The sequence below is a fragment of the Mobula birostris genome, chromosome 6 (assembly GCF_030028105.1).
Source record: "Mobula birostris isolate sMobBir1 chromosome 6, sMobBir1.hap1, whole genome shotgun sequence".
NCBI classification, from domain to species: domain Eukaryota; kingdom Metazoa; phylum Chordata; class Chondrichthyes; order Myliobatiformes; family Myliobatidae; genus Mobula; species Mobula birostris.
This window is the reverse complement of record NC_092375.1, coordinates 72465339-72490840: the sequence shown is the minus strand read 5'-3', so window position 1 is coordinate 72490840 and position 25502 is coordinate 72465339. Positions and strand designations below refer to the sequence as shown.

Genomic DNA, 25502 nt, shown 5'->3' with positions numbered 1-25502 from the left:
TCCAACATGAATGCGGCCTCACCGTGGCAGTAGAGGAGGCCATGGATGACATGTCAAAATGGGAATAGGAAGTAGCATTGAAATGGGTGGCCACGAGGAGATCCCACCTTTTCTGGTGGACTCCTCGGGGATCTTCGTAGGTGCTTGGTGTAGCAGTCTCCCAATCTACATTGGGTCTCACTGATATACAGGAGGCCACACCAGGAGTACTGGATGCAATAGATGACCCCATTAGACTCAAAGGTGAAGTGTCACCTGAAAGGACTGTTTGGGGCCCTGAATTGCAGTGAGGGAGGAGGTGTAGTGGCAGGTGTAGCACTTGTTTCGCTTAAAAGGATAAGTACCAGGAGGGAGATCATTGGGGAAGATGAGTGGGCAAGTGAGTCGTGTAGGGAGTGATCCCTGAGGAAAGTGGGGGAGGGGTGGAGGGAAAGATGTGCGTGGTGGTGGGGGATTCCGTTGAAGATAGTGAAAGTTTCGGAGGATTATGTACTGGACATGGAGGCTGCTGAGGTGGTAGGTGAGGACAAGAGGAACCCTATCCCTGATGATGCGTCAGGAGGATGGGGTGAAGGCAAACATTCGCAAAATGGAAGAGATGCAGTGAGGGCAGCGTTGATGGTGGAGGAAGTAAAGCTCCTTTCTTCGAAGAAGGAGGACATCTCATTAGTTCTGGAATGAAAAGTCTCATCCTGAGACCATATGCGGCGGACAAGGTAGAACTGAGCGAAGGGGGTGGCATTTTTACAAGTGACAGGGTGGGAAGAGGTATAGTCCAGGTATCTGTGAGAATCAGTGGGTTTATAGAATATATCTGCAGATAAGCTGTCTCCAGAGTTAGAGATGGAGAAATTGAGAAAGGGAGGAAAGTGTTGGAAATGGGCCAGGTAGATTTGAGGGTAGCGTGGAAGTTAGAGACTTCACAAGTCCCACTTAGAGTCATCCACCCACTCCCAAATTTCATCAGACAGAAAAGGCAAGGACAGCTTCTCTACTGGTTAATTGACAGATATGTTAGAATTGCTTTGGATGTCACAGCTCCTGACATAATGATGGTTAAATTTGCCAAAATAAAAGAAATTATGGATTAATTACTATTCAAAAACCTGGGCAATACTATTAGATTTTTTTTTTGCTGACAGTTTGTGACTTTTACATTTTCCTATTTTCATTATCACTCAATATTTGTGAATTAGTTTCTTTTAACCTTCTATTGACCTTTCTGAGATGGATAAATATGTGAGGGAAGGTTGCAGTACAAGCAACGAGGTGACCATAGCTCTCATAGGCAAATGTTGTGGTATTGATTTAGGTGGACAGAGTAAAAGTATAACACTATTGATGAATGAATATCAAGTAAATGAAACGTGAGAGATTAACCAATTGATTGGTTTCATTGATCAGATGATGACCACAATTTTCACATGCTATTTTGGCTGGCATATAATAAAATAATACATACTAGTTATATAAATGGATACAATTATTGGCATGTCTTGTGTAGGAGGAACATGTTTTCCAAAGGATAATAGTTCCTAAATATTGTTTATGAAACAGCAATATGCTGTATAATTGTACATCTTCAGTCATACTTATGTTTGTAATCTTCCTGAAATCCAATTCTTTTTATATGGAAGTCTTAGCTGTTCTTTTTCCATTATAAATAGTTTATGTTGCATTTCACAGATACATTTGTTCAATAAAATGTAGTTATATGAGAGTGAAAACTTTCAAGTTAGCTGCTTGATACAAGTAAGGGGGGAGGGAAATAGATATCTGTTGGTTGAGTATATCTGTGACAGCTTTCAATTCTGCCCTGATCTCATTAACTTTATTTCCTCGCTCACCTCACCGCCCCCCTCCCCCACCCCCCGGTATCTGGAGTGATATTTTCTCTTTTATCTTAATAAGCATGAACTTTTCAATAGTTTAGAAAGTTAGTTTTGAAATATTACTGAATAACCAAAGGAATTAGTTTGATGATATTTGAAAACACGCACTAAATCAATATGCAATACTGATTGATCTGTTTGAATGTACTGAAATACTGATTTTATCTTTTTAGGTGTTTTGCACTAATGCCATTTTATCCTCGTCACGCAAAGGTCACAAAATTGCTTAATACTGGGTGTGCTACAGTGCTGATGTAGCAAACTTATTTTAACCAATTTTCAACCAAATAGTTCTGCTTTAATTTGTGTAGATTTGGGCTAAACGTGTCCAGTAGGAAGATTGGAAACACCAGGTGAGCATTTGATGCTCATGAAGCATCAGGCACACTAATGTGGTTCATGCTCAGAAGGAGAGGCACAAGAGACTTCAGTTGCTAGAGATCTGGAGCAGCTCACAAAGGTGCTGGAAGAACTCTGTAGGTCAGGCAGCATCTGTGGAGGGAAATGGACAGTCAATGTCTCGGGTCAAGACTGACTAGAAAAAGGAAAGGAGACAGATAGTATAAAATGATGGAGGGAAGTGTGGAGCAAGAGCTGGGAGGTGATAGGTGGAAGTGACAAAGGGCTGAAGAGCCAAAAGACACTTTGTCACTTCCACCTATCATCTCCCATCTTCTTGCATCATTCTCTCTGCGCTCCCTCCCTCATTGGCCTATCATCTCCTCTCACCTGGATTCACCAATCACCTGCCAGTTCTTGCTCTACTCCTTCCCTCTATCTTTTTATACTGTTTATTTCACCTCTAGGTGCAGGGTCTCAAACCAAAGTGTCCCTTCATAGATGCTGCCTGACACACTGAGTTCTTCTGACACTTTTTGGATGTTGTTCATGCTCAGAGGGGCCTGGGGTCCAGCTTTGTGATTGGTGGGATTTTGTCTGGAAATGACTATCAAACAAGGTTGTTCTGGACCAATATAATAATGTGCAATGCAGCTTCAAGTCTCTGATGTAAGCATGTAGCGGACATACCCAGAATTGTCCAGATATGCACAAATAGGAACGGGCCTTGTTTCACTGTTGTTTCTTTGTTGTATGATGTGTTTTGTGTTCTTCTGCTAAGCATAGTGGGCATGTTATATTGACACTGGAGTGTGTGGTGACACTTACGGGATGTCCTCAGCACATCCTTATGCACGTCAGTTGTTAATGCAAATGACACACTTCTCAGTGTATTTTAATACATATGTGATCAAAGATCTATATCTGATCTGTTCTAATGTAGACTTTTGACACAATTTTCTTGAAGCACCGCATCTGCACAACACAAGGAGAAAGCATCAGGTGCAGCCCAAACTACCGAACGCCTTGTGACCAACTGCATGCATGCTGGCAGACAAGTTACTGGGGAGTCAACTGCATAATGATTGACCTAGTGAAGGCGGCCTCAATTGGCATTTGATTTTACAGCTCATTTTGGCTACAGGAAGCTTTTAAATACAAAATCTCTAGGGAACATTCCCTCTCTTTCAACATTCAACTCCCTCGCCACACATCCACTTCTCCACACCCTTCCTCCATTAAAACCTGAATCATGCTAAATGTTCTCTCTAATTCATGACTTTATGCAAGTTATTATATTATTAACTCTTTGGGCAATATCTAAATACATTTCTGACATACATCTAAATCTTCCAGTCTGTAGTTTATTGAAATATCTTATTTCTCCTTTTGGTTAGCTGTCTTAATTTAAATGAAAAGAGTTTTGAATAATCACCACTTTGTTATACTGGGCAGGGTCCTTTATACATTGTGTTTCTCTGAAAGGGACAACTTCCATTATCTCATACTGTTGAGCTGATTGTGAATCAAGAGTGCCTATTCATTTTTGGTAAAGCTGTTCACAGGGTAACCAAATCTACTTTCTGCAACTCATGACTATTCTCTCAGCCAAAGTTGCAGGCACATTTCTGCTTTGTTTTGAAGAGTTTTTAATCCACGAAATAAATATTGGATAGTTTAATAGTAGTCTGCCATGTCATCCTTTCGCATAGGAGCATGTGTAAAATTTCATGTTTAGTCCTTTTTTAAGTTCTCATTCAAAATGAAACCAAGCATACCTATAGGGCATTGTCTATTATGTGCCAAGGATGATAAAAAGTAAAGTATTACACAACCTTTCATTTGTATTGCATTTTAATGTGATATAAACATTCCAGTGAACATCAAAAGGGTGGTAACACAAAGAAAGCTGATGCACATAAAGCCACATAACAAGAATATAGGACAGATCACCCAATGATAAGGTACAGGACTGGCCTTTCAGGTTGTATTAAAGGAGGAAAGAGAAATTCATGCTGTTGCAACCATTTCAATGCTAAGTTTTTAAGAGGATGCAACTGTGGAGGAGCTCCGACAGCAGTTTCTGGACTTCGTTCTTCAGCTGTGCATGTGTAGATGCCAGACATTACTGTGAGGTTATTCCCACCGCACTCGTATAGCTATTGGCCTCATCATTGTTAATGCAGAGTCTCCCAGGATACAAGAATTATTGGGGTGCCCGTGGATCTATGATAAACAGTAAATTTTAGATCTAGGACTGTCTGATGACAATATCTTGGGAAATATAATGATAGATTTGCGATCCAGTGAACATTCGGTAATCTGGGATTCAATTTTTTGGAAATCTGGCTTGCTCATTAGTCTGGAATGTGAGCAGGATATGTGGCCAGAGCTTCGAGTCTGGAATACTGCTGGCTTTGGAATCTGGATTGTGGGCATGGTGTTTAGCTGGAACAGGGGTGGGGTCTGAAACTGTAGAAGTCAGGAATGTGTGTCAGTTTGCAGCCAGATCTAGAGCCTGGAGACCCACTCCCCGTAAGTTTACTGAGTTCACTGTAAGATTTCTTATATCATTGTTAAACCAAAGATAAACTAGAAAATTGTTTGGGTGTTAATAGACTTACATCCAGTAGTTCAGAAACTCTGCTCGTCTGGCACTAACAAAGTCCCGAGGGTGTCATGTTATCAGTGTTTCTTTGAACTCACTTTCTGTGAAACTAGCTGGCAAGTTTTCTCACTGGATTGCCTTCTTGTTTCAGATGCTCTTTATGTTCCTTGATCACCCCCCGTTTTAACTTTATTAACATATTAAATGCAACCTTATGAACATAATTTGGACCATTAGTTCAGCTGGGTCACCAATCAGAGGATTCTTTATACTGTATTACAATCAGCTCCATGGAATACAGCAAGAATTCTCTATGACATGATGCAACTATCTTTTTCTTTGTGTCGGGTACAGTTTTTTATCCGTCAACATCTAAACATTATATTGATATTCCATTTACTGCTGGCTGTAGAATATTGCTGTGTGGGGGAAAAAGGCTGCCTCATTTGCTTTCTGCATTCAAAATAGCTTATCATGTGGGAAGCACTTGGAGTTATGCTGAGGAGGAATGTGGCATAATTGGGAAGTATATTTTAACTGATCCTTTCCCGTGTCAAATACTACCATTCAGTGTTAGAGCTCTGTAAGGTCAAGCACCAGTTGACCATTCTATATGTTAAATCCTACACATGCAACTTGAAAAATGTGACAACTTTTGCATTTTATGGTTTGAATAAAATTGGAAAATATATTTATTCCAATGAATCTTCCTCTTTTTCACTTAAAATAGATCATCTGTAGTTTATATTTTAACTAAAGATCTATATTTTTAAATTGTATCATTTGAATTTACTGTTTCCTGCTACGTTTTTCAGAATGATTGACTCACTATTTAATCCTGTGTTCCGACTTGTATTGAAATTTTAATACGTTGATTATCACTTCAGGCAAAGCCTAATTAATTCTATTATTGATGTATTGGACTTTGTAAAATAGAGCTGTTTGACCTGCAATTGTTTTTTGTTATGCATTACATTAATTATATTTACAACTTTACTTTTTCCCCAGATCTCCATTTGCTGCTGTGACAGACTATTCAGTTACTCGAAACAATGTCATTCAGCTCTGCCTGGAACTGACTACTATTGTACAACAAGTAAGGGAAACATAACCCTTTCGAGAAATTCTGTTGCTTCTTTGTTTCTTCAGTGAGCCCTTGTGTCAGTGATTATTTTTTTGCCATCTTTAGTTTGATTGATTTGAAATGATCAATTTCTGCTGATTTGTGCTGATTTCTGCTGATTCAATACATCAGATATTTATCTTGATGTATTGAACTCTGTAAGCCTTGTTTAATAAAAAGTCGACAGTTTTAAAATAAGCAAGAAGGGAATCATCTTAGTGGAAAAGTTGGAGTTGAAGGCAGAAAATGTATCTGGTTTAAAACAATTATATGACTGATATTATGCTGTCTCTAATGTTGTATTCCAATCAATAAAATAGATTATCAATATTTTGCAGCTAAAGTTATAATCTCTGCAGAACTTTACAGTAAAGACAGATATGGTCCTTGTGGGAGGGTTTTAAATTGAAGTAGGGCAAATTACGAGGGCATTAGGCAGGAACTAAGAAATGTTAATTAGAAATACCTTGTCTCTATCAAATCTACGTCAGAGAGTGGAGGGTGTTTAAAGATCAGTTGTACAAAGTACAGGAAGGGTATGTTCCTGTTAGAAGGAAGGACAGAGATGGAAAGACAAGAGAACCTTGGATGTCCAGAGAGATGATGAATTTAGGCAAGAAGAAAAAGGAAAAGTATGTAAATCTTCAGAAGTTAGGATCTAACAAAGTACACGACGAGTGTAAAGAATCTAGAAAAGAACTAACAAAGGGAAAAAGGAAAGCCAGGAGGGGCATGGAAAGTCTTTGTGAAGTAGGATTAAAGTGAAATCCCAAGGCATTCTATATATACATCAAGAGCAAGAGGGTAGGACCACTCGAAGATAAAAGGGGGGAACATTTGCTTGGGTGCAGTGAATGCGAGTGTGGTACTTAATGAGACTTTGCTTCAGTATTTACCAAGGAAAATGATGTGGAGCACCAGGAGGTCCGTGCTGAGTGTATGTATACATTAGGGTGTTTGGAGGCCAAGGAGGAGGAAGTGTTAGGCCTCCTAATGAGTATTAAGGTGGATAAGTCCCTAGGGCCTGATAGGATTTACTCCACGTTATTGAAGGAGGCAAGAGACAAGATTGCTGGGCCCTGGACCAGTATCTTTGTGGCCTCTCTAGCCACAAGCGAGGTCCTGGAGGACTGGAGAGTGTCTAATGTTATACCTCTATTTAAGTCGGGAACTAGGGAAAATCCTCAGAACTACAGGCCGGTGAGTCTTTTGTCTGTTGCGGGGAAATTGCTGGAGAAAATTCTTAGGGATAGGATATATGAGCATTTGGAAACCCATTACCTAATTATGGAGAGCCAACGTGGCAGGTTGTGCCTTACCAGCTTGATTGAGTTTTTGACAAGTTGATGAGAGAGATTGATGAGAGTAGGGCAGTGGATGTTGTCTACATGGATTTTTATTTAGGCATTTGACAAAGTCCCTCGTGGGAGGCTAATCCAGAAGATTAAGGTACATGGCGTCAGTGGTGAATTGACTGTTTGGATTCTGAACTGGCTTGCAGATAGAAGACAGAGGATAGTGGTTGAAGGGTGTTGTTCAAGCTGGAGTTCTGCAGGGATCTGTGCTGGGACCTCTGCTGTTTGTGATCTATACAAACGACCTGGATGAAAATGTAGATGGGTGTGTTCATAAATTTGTGGATGATACCAAGATTGGTGGAGTTGTGGGTAGTGTAGAAGACTGGCAAGGAATACAGCACGATATGATCTGTTGCAGAAATGGACAGAGAAAATGCAGATGGAGTTTAACTGAGATAAATGTCAGATTTTGCACCTTGGTAGGGCAAATGCAAGGAGACAGTACACTGTTCAGTACAAGATCCTTAACAGTGTTTCTGAGCAGAGAGATCTTGGGAATTCAAGTTCATAGCTCCTTGAAAGTGGCTACACAGGTCGATAAGGTGGTTAAGAAGGCTTATGGAATGCTTGCTTTTATCAGCCAAGGCATTAAGTTCAAAAGTCAAGAAATTATGTTGAAACTTTATGAAACTCTAGTTAGGCCACATCTGGAATATTGCATACAGTTCTGGTTGCTCCACTATAAGAAGGATGTTGAGGCTTTGGAGAGGGTGCAGAAGAGGTTTACCAGATTGCTGCCTGGTTTAGAGGGCATGTGCTATCAGGAGAGGCTGGATAAACTTGGGTTGTTTTTTTCTGGAGTGCCAGAGGCTGAAAGGAGATCTGATAGAGGGTTATAAGATTATGAAAGGCACATATAGAGTGGACAGAGAGTACCAGTTTCCCAGGGATGAAAGGTCTAACATCAGAAGGTATACATTGAAGGTGAGGGGGGATAGTTTCAAAGGGGATGTGAGGGTAAGTTTTTTTTTTACTCAGAAAGTGGTGGATGCCTAGAATGTGCTGTCTGGTATGGTGGTAGTGGCAAATATATTTGAGGCTTTTAAGAGACATTTGGAGGGATACGGACATTGTGTTGGTAAAAGGAATTGGTGTTTGGTTGTTGTTAATTTGCTCTTTAGCTGGTTTAGCAGAACACTGTGGGCTGAAGAGCCTGTTCCTGTGTTGACTGTTCTATGTTCTATGTTTCTACTTTCCATGTTTAAAAGGGGCTAAATGATTTAACAATTGAAATTAATAAACAACTACAGTGATTAAGAGCACTTACCTATTCTTTTCCTTACCTAAAGTTTGCTGTTGAAAAATGCTGAATAGATACCATGGCAGTTGTTGTCTCTGCATTTTCTATTTATGTTTCATTTATATTGATTTCAAGAAATTTTGCTCATTTGCAGGAATCTCAGCTTACAATTACCAATAAAAAATTAATACCGCATTTTCCAAAAAAAAACTACAACTGAAGTAGTATCTTGATGTTTCACCATTTCAACCAGTGAACTTAAATGTTAGTTTGAAAATAATGAGCTTTCAATGGAAGTTAAAGAATTTATGAAACTTGCACAGTTAGCTTGTTACTAAATGTAACTGAAACTTAATTGAAGAATTATGGGTAACTGAATATTATCATAGTTGATATCTTGAACACTGAATGCATATAATACTATTTTAAATTCCCTTTACTCATCAATGTATATATGAAAAATATTTCCATGTTCAAAGCCATTATTTTCTTGACAGAAGAGGGGATGCCTTGGATATGTTAAGATGATATACTATTGAATTAAAAAAATGACTTTAGGATCTAGGATTTGATTTTGCATGAATATAATAGTTGTATATATAATAGTTGTATATAATAGTTGTAGATCCTGTGATGTACACAGCATCCATTACAGTTGTGAACATATACGTGAAAATTCTGAAAATCGTATGTTTTAGAAATGAAAGCTAACCCACATAAGAATGCAGAGGGAAACATTAGTCATGTGTCTTATTGGGCAGAACACCAAAGGATGAAAGTATGAAAATAAACGACAGACTTTTCTTCCTAAGGTCTCTGTAACACAGTGCTATTAAAATACCTCAGGGAACAAGTAAAATTACATTGGGAAGTGCCCAGTCAAATTTTTAGAGTAACATAAAATAACCTGGAAATGTAGTTATCATATTTCACTTCATGTCTGGTACATTTTCAATCATGTAGCACCGAACTCTACGCACTCAAATTTCTGGACTTACATCTGCAGTTCCTGTGCATAGTTTGCGATCTCCAAGGAGATGGTCAACTTTCATAAGCTACTACACTGCTCAGAGTAAAAGAGAATTGATTATTAACTGAGCCGCCTCAGAAGCAAGTAATTGAATAAAACAGGATAGTGTAAGAGCGCAAAGTGAACAGTAATGCCGGGTTTAAAATTAAAATTACAGACATTATTCTGACATCAGATTTACAGACTGATTTTTTTTTAACTGATTTAGGGTTCTGTGTTCCACAGAATGATCAAAACACTCCGAGATCTTAAGCCTTATTGTACAAGATACAGTGTGGTATCAGAGCTCTTTGCAATTGTTAATGACCCACCTGCTCTCAACTAATTGAATCCAGTATTGTGATTTGATTACTTCATGCTTGTAATGTGGATCTGAAATTTTCAGGTGTGAATCGGATGGGGTTTAGAAGCAGAATTAAATTGGGTACTCAATGTTCAGGAACATAAAGGTAAAATTGTCCTTATTATGTTACAAGCAATACCAATTATGGCCTCATTAAAATAGGAAGTCCCCTTGTGGATTCTCAACAACTTTTATTTCTGTGGCAGACTTGAATCTGTTAAAAGTTTTATAATTTTATAAAGTTTTTAAAAGTTTGATTTTAAGGGCAAAGCATATTTTCATGTAGCTGCATTTAAATTAATCCCCACTGCCTTCTTGGACATTGGTGAATTTTGGCATGACATGTAAAACTTTGACAAACTTCTATATATGTGTAATAAAAAGTATATTGACTGGCCACATCACAGCTGGTATGGATTCACCAATACCCTTGAATGGAAAATCCTACAAAAAGTAGTGGATACAGCCCAGTCCATCACGGGTGAAGGCCTCGCCACCATTGACCATATCCACATGAAGCGTTGTCACGGGAGAGCAGCATCTATCATCAGGGAACCCCACCACCCAGCTCATGCCCTCTTCTCATTGCTGTTATCAGGAAGAAGGTACAGAAGTCTCAGGACTCCCACCGACAGGTTCAGGAACAATTATTACCTCTCAAACATCAGGCTCTTGAATCAAAGAGGATAACTTCACTCAACTTCACTTGCCCCGTCATTGAAATGTTCCCACAACCCATGGATTCATTATCAAAGATTCTTCATCTCATGTTCTTGATATTTATTGCTTATTATTACTATCGTTATCATTATTATTTCTTTCTTTTTTGCAATTTCACTGTTTGTTGCCTTTTGCACACTATTTGAGTGCCCAAGTTGGTGCAGTCGTTCATTGATTCTATTATGGTTATTATTCTATTATGGATTTATTGAGTATGCCTGCAAGAAAATGAATCTCAGGGTTGTATATGGTGACATATATGTACTTTACTTTTGATCTTTGAATTTATAAAGGCATATCTAATCCAAATGATATCAATTTCTCCTTTATGAACAGTGTTTAAAAGAGCCAAAGCAGAATGAAATTCAGTTATTTGTTTATTGCAGTGATCTATAAATATCAACAAAAGAAGCAACATGCCAAAGGAGTCATGAATAAGTAAACATATAACAACTACTTTAAGCACCAGTACTAAAAATACAGATAGCGTGTATTTATTGCTGTATTACTTTAACGGGAGAGAGGCCCAATAAAGCCAATGATGAAGTGCTTGTCATCCTGGCAGCTGGTTGTTGATTTGAGCTCCAAAGTTTTCTGCCACTTAGTCTTGCCAACCACTTCTTTTGTGTGAATTTCGTCGATTCTAAAAGTGTGAGTTGTGTAACGGTACACAAGATTTCCTGACATAAGGCATCTCCGTGTGGGTGCAAGAGTGGGAATCTTAATTAGTAACAGGCTCCAGATCCTGTGAATTCATTGCTTCCTTGTCAAAATAGGTCTTCGTCTATAACTGGATCTTAAATCATAAACAACTGAAGCAAAGCAAAGCAACATTCTGTCAGAGGAACACCTACACTGCTTGATTCTCCACCTGCATGTGGCCCACTTGACTTCCTAATTTTGAGCCATCCCAGAATCAGAGACCCTGAGTGCGGATTGAAATTTAGCCACACTGTGCATCATTCTTGGGTATTAAAATAATGTGGGAGGTAGGAAGAAAGAACTTCATATCACAGTCTCCCACACTAGATCTTAGCTGTTTTGTCAGCTGGCAGCTTCTAGCTATGCAGGATGCCATTTTGAGTAAGTCTCTGCGTTAGCAACAGAATTCAGAAAATGCTAGAAATACTTAACAGGTCAGTCAACTATAAATATGGGAACCTTCTGTTTTTACATTCATACGTAGAAAGAGGCATTTGACTACATTGCAAGGCTTTCAAGAGTGCAAGCTTCATGGAAGTGTTTCGAGTTCTTACACACTGCTCTTTTCAAGAGTGCCCTTTGCACAGTAAGACTGCTCCCTGCATGCACTGTTCTTCAGAAGACTATGTCCCACTGCGAAGACCTTGGCAAACTCCACTCCTCTCCTACCATTCAAGAATGTGCTCCTTCCTCATCACCAACTGGGAGTGTGACCCTTCTTAAGGGCTACTTCCTAAGCTCATACTTAGGAAGGAATCTGCTAATCAATGATCCATCCCTTAAATCACAGTATTTCTGAAACAAGATACCACTATCTCGGTTCAACAATTGGTGCTAATGCATTTTTAACATAATACTGGGGTCATTACTTAACATCAGTGAAATGGCATCCAAGGAATTTCTTGGCCAACATGTCATTTTACTGTTGTTTGACCTCTGGGTAATCAAATTAGGAACCCAACAGTAGTTATGGGTGAGCAAATGAATGGAGCCCTTGCTGTGCATTGTCTATTCACTGTTCTGACCCTTGAGTGGCTGAGCCATTGGCTTTTGTGAGATATGAAAGGATACTGGAAATGAGTAAAGGAGCTTTATGTTCCTTGTAGTCAGAAGGAGAAGGATTTCATAGAAATCCTATTCTATTAGAAGAAAGAATGCTTACTAATTTATTCTCTTGCATTTTCCTGTCACCACCAACTTTCTTATCACTAACACCACCTTCATTCCCCTTTCTCCCCCAAATATACATATATATATATATATATAGAGAGAGAGAGAGAGAGAGAGAGAGAGTGAGTGAGTGTTTGTGTGTGTGCACGCACCATCATGATGTAATTTCGGTGAGGATTCAAATGTATTTGGATACATTTTTAGATAGTTCTGCCGACCCAGCAGTAAAACATAGTATAAAGTGAATCAATCAACACCACCTGTTCCCTTTCCTCTGTCATCAATACTTGCTTCAATATCTTACTGCCTAACCTTTTATTTCGAGGTAATCAATTGATTTTTCCTCATTGCAACTCATTTTCATGAACAAATTCTGAAGAGGCCTTTGAAAGGAAGCTCTCCAAATACGCAGGATTGGTCAGCAACTGTCAGCAGGCTGGATGGAGAGCGAGGTGTCTCGCAGTGGAGGTTGGTTGTCGGGGATTCGTAGCCCATTCTTTAGTTAGAGCCTTCAGCATTTTGGGCATTGAGGGAGAGAGGAAGAGGAGAGCCATCTGCAGTACCACCGATGTGGCAGAGAGGGCCTCAAGATGGCTGTTGCTCAAAAGAGGGGAGCCATGGAGTCATAAGTAGCTAGCCATCTGGACACAAGCTGGGGTCTGATCAGCCCCGGCTGGGTCACCTGGAGAAGGTTGTATGATGTTGAAAGACCCAAAACACCCGATGATTCCAGGAACATCACTGAAGATGTGTCCAGAAGCATCAATAGATGTATGTACACAGTATGTGTGTGTGTGTGTGTGTGTGTGTGTGTGTGTGTGTGTGTATGTGTGTGTATATATATATATATATATATATATATATATATAGTGAGTGTTTGCGTGTGTGCGCGCACCATCATGATGTAATTTCAGTGAGGATTCAAATGTATTTGGATACATTTTTAGATAGTTCTGCCTACTCAGCAGTAAAACACAGTATAAAGTGAATCAATCGACACCACATGTTCCCTTTCCTCTGTCATCAATACTTCAATATCTTAGTGCCCAACCTTTTATTTTGAGGTAATCAATTGATTTTTCCTCATTGCAACTCATTTTCATGAACAAATTCTGAATCTGTTTCAATCTATGGAGCAAATTTCATGCTGGCGATAATCCTGGCTTTGTGAAGGGAACTTCCAAATACAAGCGAGTAACAAGCTTAACTACTGTGTGATCTGCAAAACTGGGAAGTTTAAAATATATGCCTTTTTCATTCTTAGTACTGATAATTAGTAGTAGTAATTGTACACCCAGATTTTTTAAAATGTCCCAGTTAAATTGATTAAAACAGCCTCCTGTTGTATCAATATCCAGGGATTATGGTTCAATTACCATTCTATAAGAATGGAAAAATCTTCTATTAGCATGTTAATTTGCACATTTTGATGAGGCTATTTTTCCATACCCCCACACCTCTTTCTCTGCAATTAACACAGATTCCCAACTGCAAGGTTGTTTTAATTTCATAACCTACTAATACTGACTTATGCCTGACACATCACAGGTGCCAAAAAATTAAATAGTTTATCAGTTAATTTTGTAATTTACTTGCTATGAGGCCAACTCTGTAACTGATACCTTGTGCCCTTCAAATATTTGTACCTACCTCGAAATTTAAATGAGGAAAGAAGTGTGATTTAAGAACCTCACTTGCTTTCTCATGTAGGAATATTCATGTGTTTGCAAGTAGGATTTCCTTTTTTTCGTAACCAACATTTACAGAGAAAGTTAGGAGGGGAGGTGAAGCCAGGTAAATTCTATAGTCCTTTAATGCACCCATTATTGCCTTTTAGTGTCTTCCAATTTTGCTTTATAAGGATATTTATATGATGACTGAATTAGTGGGAGGAGAGTTCAAAGTGGAAGATGCCCTCAGATGTTCAGAATAAACCTCAATAAAAGGTTTATTTTGCCTCCCCTGAAGATCACTGTGTTCATTTTTGACTGTCTGTGGCTTGAAAGGAAGTCGGGGCCTGAAGGACGTGGTGCAGATTTAACCAAGCACCAGAAAATCAAAGTCAGATGGTATCTGCGTGGAGAAAAGCAATTGATATTTTAGGTCAGCGATCCACATCAGAACTCTTCAATGCCATTGACCTTGAAAGGTTAGCTCTGTTTCTCTTTCCACAGATGCTATCTCACCTGCTGAGTATTTTGTATTTCTATCAGATTCTGCATTTATTTCTGATTTCCAGCATCTGTCCCCTTCTGCTTTTTAATCAGCAATGTGGGGCCAAAGTTTACTGGCGATACTGGTTCTTCTCTGCACATTCGAAAAGATTGAAGGAGTTTGGTCTGGTGTTTAAAATCAGAATGGTTTTAATAAAGAAGATGTGTTTACAGTCGCAGAACTTTCCTGAACTGGGAGCTCAGGTTTAAGGCAATTAGATAAAGATAAATGTGTCCCATATTCATCGAAACATCCTGTAAAATGTGCCATTAACAATAAAGCTAATCTTTAATGAGCCAATGATACATGGGGAATTAAACTTATTTAAAGAAGCAGGCTGCCTGGTAACTTGATAACATACCTGGTCAGTTGCTGAGGGATTGTGTCGACCAGTTAAAAGAGGTCTTAGCAGACTTCTTTAACATCTCTTTGCAACAGTTCACTGTCTCTGCAGGCTTCAAGACAGACACCATCATTCCAGTGCCCAAGAGAGTGACAGTAACTGGCCTAGATGATTAGTGCCCAGTGGCATTCACCTCAACAACCATGAAGTGCTTTAAGACAAGAAAATCTGCAGATGCTGGAAGTTCAAGCAACATACACAAAATGCTGGAGGAACTCAGCAGGCTAGGAAATATCTATAGAAAAGAGTAACCAGTTGACATTTTGTCCTGAAACCTTTCATTGGGACACATGAGTCCTGATGAAGGGTCTCGGCCCAAAATGTTGACTGTCTGTAGAAGCTTTCTGGCCTGCTGAGTTCCTTCAGCATTTTGCATGAAGTGCTTTGAGTGGCTGGTAATGGATCTATAGAATCCCACCTTCCAGCTATATTGGACCTTTTCCTGTTCCCCTACCACTCAAACCAGTGTACTAATGATGTCATAGCCTTGGCTCTGTCCTGTCCCATGTAGAACACGATGCCTCATACACTAGGATGTTGTTCATTGACTTCAGATCAGCATTTAACATGATTATCCCTCAAATGCTGGTGGGTAAACTGTCCTCATTGGGACTCAGCACCCCTCTATGTAACTGGATCTTTAACTTATTGACAGAAAGACCCCAGTCAGTCTGAGTTGGCAGAAACATCTCAGACTCCATCACGCTGAGCACTGGTGCTCCCTATTGCTCTGTGCTCAGCCCACTGCTGTTCACACTGCTGACTCACGACTGCACTGCCAGCTTCACCTGAAACCACATCATCAAGTTCGCTGATGACATTACAGTGGTTGGCCTCATCAGCAAGCAGAGAGGAGATAGAGAGGCTTGTCAAATGGTGTGAGGACAACAACCTGATTCTCAAAATGATCAAGACAAAAGAGATAATTGTGGACTTCAGGAAGGCATAGTTCAGCCACTCTCCATTGCACATCAATGGCTCTGCCATGGAGAGAGTGAAGAGCACATAATTCATTGGTGTGCACATAATGGATGATCTAAACTGGACCCACAGCACCTCTTCATTAATCAAGAAGGCACAGCAGTGTGTACACCTTCCGAGGAGATTGAGGCACACCGGGCTTGCTGACCTCATTCTAACAGTTTTCTACAGGAGCACCTCCACGGGTGTCCTGCCTGGCTGCATCATTGTGTGGTACAGAAGCTGCAAGGCATTGGACTGTAGGACCCTACAGGGGATAGTAAATCCCTCTCCCCCGCCCCATTATGATTTGTAACTTCAAAACGTTAAGCTAATTCAAAGAAACTCACGTGAGTCCAAAAATACGGGAGTATTTGAGTTTGCTTAAAACGGGGTTTAGGATGCAATTAACATATTTTTGCATATAAGCTGTAATGAATTATTTAAACAAGAATGCTTAATAAATCAATAAATGTAGGAGATTACTCAAATAACACTAAAATATTTAATACACAACACTTCTCCCTGCTTCGTTATAAACTCCAACTCAATAGAGAATGCATCTTACTAAATATGCAGTATACTATATACAAAAATGCAACTACCATATACAGACACCCACAGTGCAGTAAATTTTAAATTGTCCCATTCAGGCCAAAAGTTTCATCGCTGTGGAGGCTTGCTTACTCCTGTGAGATAATGTCATTCCTGAGAAGGTGGTCACTCTGCTTGGCCAGTGAGACTTGTGGCTGTGAAAACAATCTCTGGTTTTGGGGCCTTCTCCGTGATGCTTGTATGAGTTGAATCTGAGACTGCAGGAAATTGTTCTGACGGTTCTGGATACCTTTTGTCTCCTTTTCTCTTTGGATCTACTTCAATCCCTTTCTTTTTCTTTCTCATGTTCCTTCTCCCCCTTCCTCTTGTTTTTTTTCTTTCAAGTTTGCTCATCTTGATCTTAGGAAGATGCACTTAGTTCACTGGGGTATTCTCTTACTAATCCTTCTATTGCTCTCTTTAGGATCTGATCTCTCCTCTTGGTTTCCTCATCCACAGCATCATCCGATGAATCCTCTGTTTTTGTATCTCTGTTGACTGCTTTTTTTGGCCTTTCATTCATCCAACTGGGCTTTGGCCTTTGCATCTAATTTTACAATCAGCTTTTTGTCTCCCACTTGAACTTCAATGCACACAGAGTAAATTCTGGTTCTTTATACTCACAAAAGCCAAATGATTGTACTTTTCCTGAAACTCCTTGAGCTCTCTTCCAGCTTAAAATATAGCCTCATCCTGCAAGTAACTGCTTTATTAACATATCAGAAGCCTTTTCATATGTTAGCTACAAAAAATGTCATGGTCGGACCACTGCTCTCATCACTTTCATGCTTCCTCTGAACTGCATGATCCTGCCTTGATCCAACATGATTTCCAACCAGAGGCGCAGGGGCTGGCATCAACACCTGGTTCTCCTCTGTTGTGCAATAGTTTGTCTTTGGCATGGAGAGAGTGTGCCATTATCCAGTACCTTTCTTAATTCACTTTCAAATGGCTTCATTGCAGGGGATGTGGCATGCAAATGGTGGATGGATCTCCAGTCAAGTTGTCCCCACAGTGCTGGTCCTTCTGTTTTTACCACATACAAGCTCAATGTGGTTTGTTGGTTATTGTATTTCGCTGTCACAGATGTCATTCCCACAGGAGTTATCTTTTCTCCAATGTAAGTTCTTAGTTAGCTGCAGGCTTCAGTTCAGTATCTTTGAAATGCCATTCAGACTCATTTTGTGGAATGACTGAAACAGCTGAACTAGTGTCCAATTCAATTTAAATTAATTTGCTGTTCATTTCTGGCATAAGCCATATTGTTTGTTATTGTTAGTTTGCATGCTGTTAATCTCAAGGCTACACAGTTCTCTGTCACTCTCATCATCAGATTTTTCATCAACCACCCGCAGACTAGTGCTCTTTTTGAAATTGCAACTTGACTTTTTAGCTTTTTCTCTTCCCTGTGCAGTCCATTTACTTTTTGTCTGCCCGACGTTCTCTTTGTACATGTCCTACTTTGTTGCATTTTCTACAAGTTTCGCATTTGCATTAAAATACTGTTCAAATAGCTCAGTATACATGAGCCAATTACCCATGGAGTAAAAAAACACATCAATCTTTCCTATTTAAATATCTATTTCTCTCTCTTTATCACTCGCTACTCAGTCTTTATGAACCCAGAATTCTTCCGTTTACAAACTTTAAAAAAAAATTGATTGTGACTTCCCTTCTGAAGACACGTGCTACCCTGTTTCAATGTTGCTCTATTTTGAACGCTTCGCTGCAACACATCAATTGCTGTGTCGGGTTCATTTAAAAACACCTCATCACAAATATTATGCTTTGTAATTTCAAATTATTAAACCAATTCAAAGAAATTCACGGGAGTTGAAAATACTGGTGTAGTTTGAGTTTACTTTAAGTGAGGTATGCACATATAACATGTTAGTGTGAGGTCATATGCAGTTTATGCAATTGATGTATTATTACATATGAAATGAATTATTTAAATGAGCAAGATTGCTTAACAAACCTATAAATTATACATACAAGATTAATCAAATATAACTGAAATATTAAATACACAACACCCCCTATTTGTGACATTTACCAGCGAAGAACCCAAAACATTATTGAGGATCCCGACTACCCATTCGACAATTTCTCTGACCCACGACTGTCAGAAGCATCAGAACTAGGATTGCCAGACTGATTAACAGCTTCTTCCGCCTGGCTGTAAGATTAATGAGTACCCTGCCACCGCCAACGTCTCGTCACTAGGACAGCAAACTGCATACTGTTTAACTGTTCAGCACACATCTCAAGCACTTTGAATGATATTTTATTAGCTTATTGATGGTAATATTTTGTTTTACGTGCTACGTGTGATATATTTATTGTGGGTGCATCAGGGTTCAGAGGAATGTTGTATTTTTTGGTTGTACAATTGCCTATAAAAAGTATTTGCCCTCCCTTGGAAGTTTTTGTTTTATTGTTTTACAACATTGAGTCACAGTGGATTTAATTTGGCTTTTTTGACATTGATCACGGAAAAAGACTCGTGTCAAAGTGAAAACATATCTCTACAAAGTGATCTAAATTAATTACAAAAGAATACTCCAAGCAACTCTGCAAAAAGACTGTTGAAAAGCACAGGCAGGGGATGGAGACAAAAGAATTTCCAAGTCACTGAATATCCCTTGGAGTACAGTTAAGTCAGTCATCAAGAACTGGAAAGCATATGGCACAGCTGTAAATTTGCCTAGAGCAGGACATCCTCAAAAACTGAATGACTGGGTAAGAAGGGGACTAGTGAGGGAGGGCACCAAGAAACCTATGACAGTTCTGGAGGAGCTACAAGCTACAGTGGCTGAGATGGGAGAGACTGTGCATACAACAGCTCTTCCTCAGGTGCTTCACCAGTCACAGCTTTATGGGAGAGTAGCAAAGAGAAAAGCCACTGTTGAAAAAAAGCTCATATGAATTCTCGGCTAGAGTTTGCCAAAAGGCATATAGGAGACTCTGAAGTCAGTTGGAAGAAGGTTCTATGGTCTGATGAAACCAAATTTGAGCTTTTTGGCCAACAGACTAAATGCTATGTTTGAGATAAACCAAACACTGCACATCATCAAAAACATGGTGGTGGCTACATCATGCTGTGGGGATGCCTCACTGCAGCAAGCCTGGAAGGTTTGTGAAGGTAGAGGGTAAAATGAATGCCGCAAAATACAGGGAAATCCTGGAGGAAAACCCAATGCAGACTGTAAGAGAACTGCGACTAGGGAGAAGATTTGTTTTCCAGCAAGACAATGACCCCAAGCATAAAGCCAAAGCTACACAGGAATGGTTTAAAAACAATAAAGTTAATGTTCTGGAGTGGACAAGTCAGAGTCCAGTCCTCAATCCAATTGAGAATTTGTGGCTGGACTTGAAATGGGCTGTTCATTCCTGATCCCCATGTAATCTGACAGAGCTTGAGTATTATTGTAAAGAAGAATGGAGGGAAAATTGCAGTGTCCAGATGTGCAAAGCTGATAGAGAGCTATCCACCTAGACTAAGGCTGTAATTGCTGCCCAAGAAGTATCTATAAAATACTGACTTGAAGGAGGTGAGTAATTATGCAATCAATTATTTTGTCTTTAATAATTGTAATAAATTTAGAGCAGTTTGTAGAAATTTGTTTTCACTTTGACATTAGCCTTCTCTGTTGATCAGTGTCAAAAAAGCCAAATTACATCTATTGTGATTCAATGTTAGACGATAGCCGTAAAACATAGAAGCACAATTAGGCCATTCAGCCCATCGAGTCTGCTCCACCATCTATCATGGCTGATCCCATATCCCACTCAATCCTGCCTTCTTGCCATAATCTTTGATGCCATGACCAATCAGGAAACTATCAATTTTCACTTTAAATATACCCATGATCTTGGCCTCCACAGCTATCTGTGGCAGAGCATTCTACAGACTCACCACTCTCTGGCTAAAAAAAATCCTCCTTAACTCTGTTTGAAAGGGTCGCCCCTCTATTCTGAGGCAGTGTCCTCTGGTCTTAGATATTCCCAGCATAGAAAACGTCCTTTCCACATCCATTCTATCAAGGCCTTTCACCATTCAATAGGTTTCAATGAGGGCATCCTTCATTCTTCTGAATTCTAGTGAGTACAGGCCCAGAACCATCAGATGCTCTTCATCTGGCAAGCCATTCAATCCTGGAATCAATTTTGTGAAGCTCTGTCCAGTTTCAGCACATCCTTTCTAAGATAAGGGGTCGAAGCCTGCTCACAATACTCCAAGTGAGGCTTCACTAGTGCTTTATAAAGTTTCAACATTACATCTTTGCTTCTATTTTTTTTAGTCCTTGAAATTAATGCTAACATTGCATTTGCCTTCCTCACCACCATCTCAACCTGCAAATTAACCTTTAGCGAATCCTGCACAAGGCCTCTCAAATCCCATTGCACCTCTGTTTTTTTGTATTTTCTCTCCAATTAGAAAATAGTCAACCCTTTTATTTCTTCTGCCAAAGTGCATGACCATACACTTCCTGACACTGTTTTCCATCTGCCACTTCTTTGCCCATTCTCCTAATCTGTCTCTCCTTCTTTAGCATTTCTACTTGCCTCTTCACCTGTCTTCATGTCGTCTGCAAACTTTGCAACAAAGTTATCAATTCCATTATCCAAATCATGGACATATAACTTGAAAAGAATCGGTCCCAACACAGACCCCTGTGCAACACCACTAGACACTGACAGCCATTCAGAAAAAGTTCCCTTTATTCCTACTCTTTGCCTCCTGTCAATCAGCTACTGCTTTATCCATGCTAGAATCTTTCCTGTAATGCCATGGGCTCAAAGCTTGTTAAGCAGCCTCATGTGTGACACCTTGTCAAATGTCTTCTGAAAATCCAAGTACACAACCTAACTGATTCTCCTTTGTCTATTCTGCTTGTTATTTCCTCAAAGAATTCAAACAGATTTGTCAGGCAAGATTTTTCCTTGAGGAAATCATGCTGACTGTGACCTATTTTATCATATGCCTCCAAGTACCCTGAGACCTCATCCTTAACAATCGACTCCAGCATCTTCCCAACCACTGAGGTCAGACTAATTGGCCTATAGTTTCCTTTCTTCTGCCTCTCTTCCTTCTTGAGGAGTGGAGTGACATTTGCAATTTTTCAGTCTTCCAAAACCATACAAGAATCCAGTGATTCCTGAAGGATCATTACCAATGCCTCCCCAATCTCTTCGGCCACCTCTTTCAGAACCATGGGGTGTACACCATCCGGTCCAGGTGACTTATCTACCTTCAGACCTTTCAGTTTCCCAAGAACCTTCTCTCTAGTTATGGTAACTTCACACATTTCATGCCCTTGACACCTGGAACTTCCTTCATACTGCTAGAATCTTCCACAGTGAAGATTGTTGCAAAATACTTATTCAGTTCATCCAGTATTTCATTGTCCCCTATTACTACCTCTCCAGCATCGTTTTCCAGAGGTCCACTCTTGCCTCTCTTCTAGGCTTTTAAGTACAGTATCTGAAGAAACTATGTACAGTCTTGTGACAATGAAGTTCAGGTTGCTGTGATTCCCAAGGTACTGCATGAAAGGCTTTTGTAAACAGGTTTAACAATAACCTGACACTTGGGTAAATAATTAGTAGCAGAAAGAACTTCCCAAGGAAAGGGGGAACAGCTCCTTAACAGCATTAATATAATGGGCTGCATGATCTGTTCCTGTGCTGCATCATTTTCAGATTCCATGAAAAGTTTCAATTTTTTAATTTTAATTCTGTATGTTCTGAAAAGCCTTGATATGGTCGACCCTTTGGCTGGTTACTGTTTGATTTCACCAGTTAGTCAAAGCATCATTATTTCTGAAAACACAAATGGGGGTATTTGATACTCATTTACTAGTTTGAGGCAGCATTGGCAAATCATGTTAGTTTAACAGCAGAGTGTTATCTGCAATCTGTTATAAATGACGTATTTATGGCCTTCTTCTGCTTAAAGCAAGCATGTCAACTGCAAATTGAATTTGGTTAGATGAGTCTAACATAAATGCAGAAATTCCATTCTTCTTTTGGTCCAATGCATGTATTAAATTAAGTATTGCCCTATGCTTTACAATGCATGAAAGAGAGATCATAAATTTAGAAATGAACTGAATGAAAATTTGGTTACCGATTCTACCCCCCTCCCCATCGCACTGAATGATTAGTTTTCAGCATTTTTAATGTTGTTGTAAAATACTGTTTGCATTAAGCTGTCTGCTTTGCTGAAGAATAATTGCTTTAGGTGTGGGCGGGAGTGACTGTGAGAAAAGATTTTGAAGAATATACAGCTGCATATATAAAGACTTCGGGTTTATTTACAAGATTGGAAAACAATTTGTGCTTGACCTTTTAGAAAGCTCTAGACAATATTGTATTACCTTAAACTTTTAAAATTGACTACGACAAGCATTGAAACACAATTATCTTTGCATTTAGTATTTTATAAGTATATATAATCTTGTCAGTCTTGCTTAATTTACCACTTTCCTCCCTCACAAAACACTAGTAAGATGCTGAATAATAGGCTGCGTTGATGAAATATCAATTGCATTGAAAGGTTGCAAAAATAGTGTAAGCAAAATCTTCCTAAAAGATTTAAAAAGAGAACACTAATATTTGATTCATGCTAAATCTAGATGTCTGCCTCAAACTGAATGCCACAAATTATATCTAGTTATTAACTGGCAAAGCTGATTCCTTTATTTCCCACTATAATTCCACGCTGTATCCTCCAGAGAAGAGGTGGGTGGACTGTGGAGGTGATGTTTGCATATTGCCTGATGCAAAGCAAGTGGACACACTTGTGGAGTTGGAGTGCATTTCTTCTACTGGTTAAAAATACTTAATTTTTCCTCAAAGCTATTCTTGGTTCCTTGTGATCTTACTCAAGGTGTTAAAAAAAAACCCTTCTGATTTTGCTTAAACCAGTAGTTTGGAAAGCCATTACATCTTCTGAGAGCTTAACAACCCTACTCATTTAAGCCCAGGAGTGACTGGGCTGAAAGTAGGTTTGCGTTTTTAAAGATATAAATTCTCGGGACTTGTGTCCAGAGACTTGGTCTAGTGATCTTGTAACAAAAATTGAAATTCCACATGGCAACTGAGAATTTTTTACCTCAAGTAACTAAATAAATTTGTAGTGAGAAAAACAAAATCCTATTGTCAGCATTCTAATGTCAGCCAAATTGTGGCAGGAAAGAAATATCTGTTGGCTAATATCCTTCAAAGAAGAACATCTGTTTACCTTTCCCAATTGGATGCATATGTGACTGCAGACTCTTGATAATTTGATTATCTCTCAACTGGCTTCTGAAATGGCCTATTTGGCTGAGCCACTTCCATGTGACTATTGGACTTACAAGTTGTTGGAGATATGGTATCTGCCTGAGCCCCACATGACTCTGCACACTGCATGAGATGCTTGTCTCCCTTGCTGAATTTCCTTACTCAGATCTGGGGTTTGAACTAGGAGTTCCCTGGCTTCTGGTTCAGATGGCTGCTTGAGTCTGCAGAGAATGAAGATCAAATCTGGCAACTACTTGATCTTTGTCCCTTTATTCTCACTGGGCTAAACTCTGATTAATCTGGGAAGATTTCTTTTTTTTTCAATTAAAAGAATCACTTCATATCATGCATTAACAATTAAATGATTGAAAGGTGTAAAGCAATGCTAATAGAACACTATAACACATTTTCATGTTGCAGTAGTTACATGACAACTCTTGAGAGGCTTCTGCTGAAAAAATCTGTTTGAGCATGTCAACACTTAACTCATTCGCACAAAATAAATAATAATGAGGTATGAAAGAAATTTGTCATTTGTTAAATCACTTATTTCAATCCTACTAGTTTTTAAATAGTTATGGAAAAAGATTGGAAAAAGATTTATTGTTAAAATACATATATGTCACAATATACAACCTTGAGATTCATTTTTGTATGCATTTACAGTAGATACTGTTAAGTACCCCGTAACTGGGTTGCCGAACCAGCAGAAATGGACCACTTAGTTGGAGTCTGGTTTAACAGAAGCTAATAAAGTTTTATTAAAGAAATAAGTAACACAGTACTCTAATCGTAAGGATATAAATGCAACAGGTTAGCAATAATAAGACACACATGTACACAGAACTAGGGTAATAGGAATCAACCAAGCTCTATGGCAGTCTAGGGGTAAAATGATCAGTCTCAAGTGACGCAGAGTTCATTTCAGCTGAGTACAGTTCACAGTAATTGCTGTTGTGCCGTTGGAGAGAGAGAGAGAATGCAAATTTTGATTCAAACAGACGTTTGATGTTCTTCGCAGTTAGCTTTCGGGCGGACCCTTTTTTATGTCTTCTGTGGTCACCGACTGTGTCCCCTCTGTTCCGGATGCAACCGTCCTTCCGCAGTGAATCCAGCACCCAGGCAAGGGTGGACACACACACCAGGTTCCCGCCGATCGTACCTTTTCACCCTGTGCGTCTATGGTCGGTTCCCGCGACCAGACCTCCAAACTCTCACCAACTTGTGGGGGACACACCGCTCTTCCAGGGTCTCGTTATCTCGTGATCTCGTGGTGTGTGTCGTGCCTTAGCGAACCTGTTCTTTTTATCCCCCTGCTGGGGTATCGCCTGTCCATCAAACTTCAAACATTTCAGGTTCAAAGCAACCGGTCTGTCAATACTCTGAAATGTGTTTCTTTCTCGTTAATCTCTGTCTTCTCTCTTATTAGCATTTTGAATGTTTCTCCATTGTCTCACTTATCTCTCTCATCAGCATCAATCTTCTGATAACTCGGTTTGTCATCACAATACAAAGA

At 39.4% G+C, this 25502-nt stretch overlaps 1 protein-coding gene across 3 annotated transcripts in view; it reads left to right on the top strand.

Annotated features, from left to right (window-relative positions):
* The window catches only part of cnksr2a (connector enhancer of kinase suppressor of Ras 2a), a 562236-nt gene that overhangs the window by 155407 nt on the left and 381327 nt on the right, over window positions 1-25502 (top strand). For all 3 annotated transcript variants that reach the window (XM_072260647.1, XM_072260646.1, XM_072260648.1), the window contains exon 4: window positions 5848-5935. In XM_072260647.1, the coding sequence (XP_072116748.1) occupies window positions 5848-5935 (88 nt within the window). The remainder of the gene's footprint in view (window positions 1-5847; window positions 5936-25502) is intronic.